The 4,137-nt window shown below is 41.1% G+C and overlaps 1 protein-coding gene across 1 annotated transcript; it reads right to left on the bottom strand.

Annotated features, from left to right (window-relative positions):
* Positions 1–792: 792 nt before the first annotated feature.
* LOC103522089 (probable dimethyladenosine transferase) lies at positions 793–4,004 on the bottom strand (the record flags this gene model as incomplete). The annotated part of the gene is made up of 3 exons (XM_008487198.1): positions 793–1,014; positions 2,172–2,279; positions 3,809–4,004. Coding segments are annotated over 3 exons (526 nt in total), but the record flags the coding sequence as incomplete, so codon positions are not given.
* Positions 4,005–4,137: the final 133 nt, after the last annotated feature.

The raw sequence follows: 4,137 nt of genomic DNA, 5'->3' as shown, positions 1-4,137 counted from the left end.
AACCAACAAAAATTTAATGATAGAACTTGGTGGAGAGGTTTTGTGAATAGTCGACCTGTTCCACCAAACAGAACGACTAGGGATATGTATGTATTCGAATTACAGGCTCAGTTCACTGTTCAACTGAAGAACCATTTCACCCCCGGGTCTAAAATTTCATAATAATTGCATTTCCCTCTCCCCCCCTTTTTTTTCTTACTTATCATTTGTCGTTGTAAGGTCCCTCTCCCTATCAATATGGACCTTCACAAAGTTACCAAGGCATCCACCAAGAACACGAAACTAAATTTGGAATTAGCTTATTATTGGGGGCACGGTTGGTCCAGTGGTAACGCGCGTGCTTGCCATGCAGAAGTTCGAATCCCACCATCGACAAAAATTTGTACTCGTTTCGATTGCAAATATTTCAACGGGTTACTTTCTGGTGTTCTCGTGTTGACCCAGCACCAAAATTTGTACTCGTTTTTCGATTGCAAATATTTCACCGGGTTACTTTCTGGTGTTCTCGTGTTGACCCAGCACCTAAATTTTGTACTCGTTTTTCGATTGCAAATATTTCAACGGGTTACTTTCTGGTGTTCTCGTGTTGACCCAGCACCTAAATGGGAAGTACAGAAAGGTGTGTAAGTATTGTGTCTCTTCTCGCCCATCTGATGAGAGGCATACTACGGGATGGGCATGCTACGACACAGGCCACAAGGGTCTAATGTAGCAGTTGTTCCATTGCTACGAAATAAAAACGGCGGTGGAACACTCATCTTTTTTTTAAAAAAAAAATCTAGATTTACTTACCCTGTTACTGAGGGCACACTGCGTACGGTAATTCTTCTCCAGCATGGCCAATACCGCACTCTGTTTGAACGAGGAGCTGAGGGTTTTATTTTTCCGCACGAAGGCTATGCGAGTAAGGCCGTCCCATTGTTTGAAGTTGATGGGGGGCGGAGGGGAACGGGGTTCGAGTCTGACAACACTGGACTCCACCTTGGGCGGGGGACGGAAGTTGTTCTTGCCCACCTGAGGGAGAAGAGAACATGATGTTTGGGTGGAAGAGTATCAATGAAACCTTCAAAAAGAGGAAGAGGACACTCTCCCCAAGACTTTGTCCGCTATTAAGTGGCAAATAATAGCACAAAATCAAATAATAGATTCCACTTTGAGCAGAAACAGAACTTGTTCTTGCTCACCTGAGCGAGGAGAGAGAGAACATGTTGGTTGAGTGGAGTATGCAATATATCCTATATATTCTTCTAAGATGAGATTGGCTGGCTGAGCGGACGTTAAACAGAGAGTAGACCAGCCTGAATTTCCCTTGAAGAAATAGCAAGTTGGGTGCAAAGGGCATCCTCTCATAAAATTTGGGTAATTATGCAGAAGTCACGTCCGTGGAAAAGAAAAGCTCCTTTTTGTATTTAACCTAACCCTAAAATAACACTAATCACGGCTCTAATTGTGAAAACTCCTTCTTGCGTTTAACCTAACCCTATAATTACACTGGTCACTGCTCGTTTGTGCCAGTTCCTTTGGTAGCAATATTCCACGGACGTGACTTCTGCACAAGTACCAAAATTTGTAGCCAAAACCAAATGTCAGCCAAAACGACAACCTCATCTATACACAGGAAGAGGCAAAGACAAAGAAAATACAAAGTAATAATTTACCTTGATGAGAATGTCAACTCGAGTCTGACAACACTGGACTCCACCTTGGGCGGGGGACGGAAGTTGTTCTTGCCCACCTGAGGGAGAAGAGAACATGATGTTTGGGTGGAGGAGTATCAATGAAACCTTCAAAAAGAGGACACTCTCCCCAAGACTTTGTCCGCTATTAAGTGGCAAATAATAGCACAAAAACAAATAACAGATTCCACTTTGAGCAGGAACAGAAGTTGTTCTTGCTCACCTGAGCGAAGAGAGAGAGAACATGTTGGTTGGGTGGAGTATGCAATATATCCCATATATTCTTCTAAGATGAGATTGGCTGGCTGAGCGGACGTTAAACAGAGAGTAGACCAGCCTGAATTTCCCTTGCTAAAGAGATAGCCAAAGTTGGGTGCAAAGGGCATTTTCTCATAAAATTTGTAGCCAAAACCAAATGTCAGCCCTGGTTAGGGCTGATTGAAACGACAACCTCAACTAACAGGAAGAGGAAAAGACAAAGAAAATACATATTACCTTGATGAGAATGTCAACTCGGGCCAGCAACTGTACATTGATGGAGAGACGGCAGAATAGTTTATCTCCAGGTTTGGCCACAAGACGTTGAGCAAACTCTCGTTGAACCTGAACAAAGAAATTGAATTCAATGATAATTTGGATACTAAAACAAGCTGGGTCCGTCCCTCCGGGAATTTGTTAGCCCATAGTTTACTTGATCATGGTTAAAGGAAATTGTCCAGGTCGAGGGTTGCAGACACTGAAGGAGCCCAAGAATTATACACAGAAGATAAACTGGCGTCCCTACATAGTGACATCGTCACTCAATCCTTCAACCACAAAATGATCTCAACAAAAGTGAACAACCAAAATGTAACATCTCGAGATGATGAACAACATCAGAACAACCTGATGAACAACATTGGAACACAAATAGAGATCACCGCAGGACGAGAAACCACAGTTACTCATCAGCATCACCTTAGAAAGCACCCTAACAACAAAAGGGGCAGGTGCAGAGGGTGTTACCTGCATTATGGCAAACATGGTTTGATGATAGATGGCAAATTAAAAAGATGTGCACAAGTGATCACTGTTTGTGATCGATGTGAAAATAGTCCATTCTTCTGCAGAATTTGCTTCAATACCTTTCAAAGCCGCCATATTCAGAGAAAATAAAGCAGGACGAGAAACCACAGGCATTGATGGAGAGACGGCAGAATAGTTTATCTCCAGGTTTGGCCACAAGACGTTGAGCAAACTCTCGTTGAACCTGAACAAAGAAATTAAATTCAATGATAATTTGATACTAAAACAAGCTGGGTCCGTCCCTCCGGGAATTTTTTAGCCCATAGTTTACTCGATCGTGGTTAAAGGAAATCGTCCAGGTCGAGGGTTGCAGACACTGAAGGAGCCCAAGAATTACACAAAGAAGATAATCTGGCGTCCCTACATAGTGACATTGTCACTCAATCCTTCAACCACAAAATGATCTCAACAAAAGTGAACAACCAAAATGTAACATCTCAAGATGATGAACAACATCAGAACAACCTGATGAACAACATCAGAACACAAATAGAGATCACTTTGAGTGATCACTTTGAGTGATCTCTATTTGTGTAGAAGTTGCAGAATTCTGGAGGTTCACATACTGAATTCATTTGGACACGGATAAGTAATTAAGTATTGTAATTTAATAAAGGAAGGACAGACTAAAAAGATACCTAAATCAAATTACTCAAGTGATTCATAAAAAGTGGGTTTCATAGAGAGGACACTCACATTGTATCAAAAATAAATAAATAACACTCACATCATCCCATTATTAAAAAAAGTAAAAAGGAATTTATGCTAAACAGATAATGTTGACTTTTAGAATGGCTCTTTCTCCTATCTCATCTCCCTTCTATTCAAGTTGAGGATGTAAGATCTTTGCAGTTTCAGTTCCCTCTATCAAACCTCTTGGGAAAAAGAATGTAAAAAAAGGCGAAACACAGCATTACCCTTAGGAAAGCTAGCCATTTTGAGAACGAACATAATATGTTTAGGACAAGTTCACCATGGGTTGTAATCAAACCCAGGGTCCGGCACTTACAAGGCAGATGTGCTAACCACTAACCTAAAAGCTTACTAGCAATGTTGGAGTTTCTTACCATAAGAACAGCAACTCGGAATATAGGCCTATGCAGAAGCAGTTTGAATACGAGAGGTGATGATATCTGGTATGGGATGTTGGCAATACACAGGTTGAAGAACGGCAGAGAAGTTTTGATGACATCACCAACAAGAATTTCCAACTTGGCTTGATATGGAGTTCCCTGAACTCGCTTCTGTAACTCGGCTACCAGTCTGAGAGAGAAAATCAGAGGTTAATAAATAATCAACTACACTGAACAAATGACAATAAAATTAACATGAAAACCAAATATCCACATACTAAGCCAAATATCTCAAGACTGATGGGTATACTGTTATATATTTT

Source organism: Diaphorina citri, unplaced genomic scaffold, assembly GCF_000475195.1.
Source record: "Diaphorina citri unplaced genomic scaffold, Diaci psyllid genome assembly version 1.1 scaffold6824, whole genome shotgun sequence".
Taxonomy (NCBI): domain Eukaryota; kingdom Metazoa; phylum Arthropoda; class Insecta; order Hemiptera; family Psyllidae; genus Diaphorina; species Diaphorina citri.
Note: the sequence above shows the minus strand (reverse complement) of the source record. Positions and strands in the feature narration are given on the sequence as shown.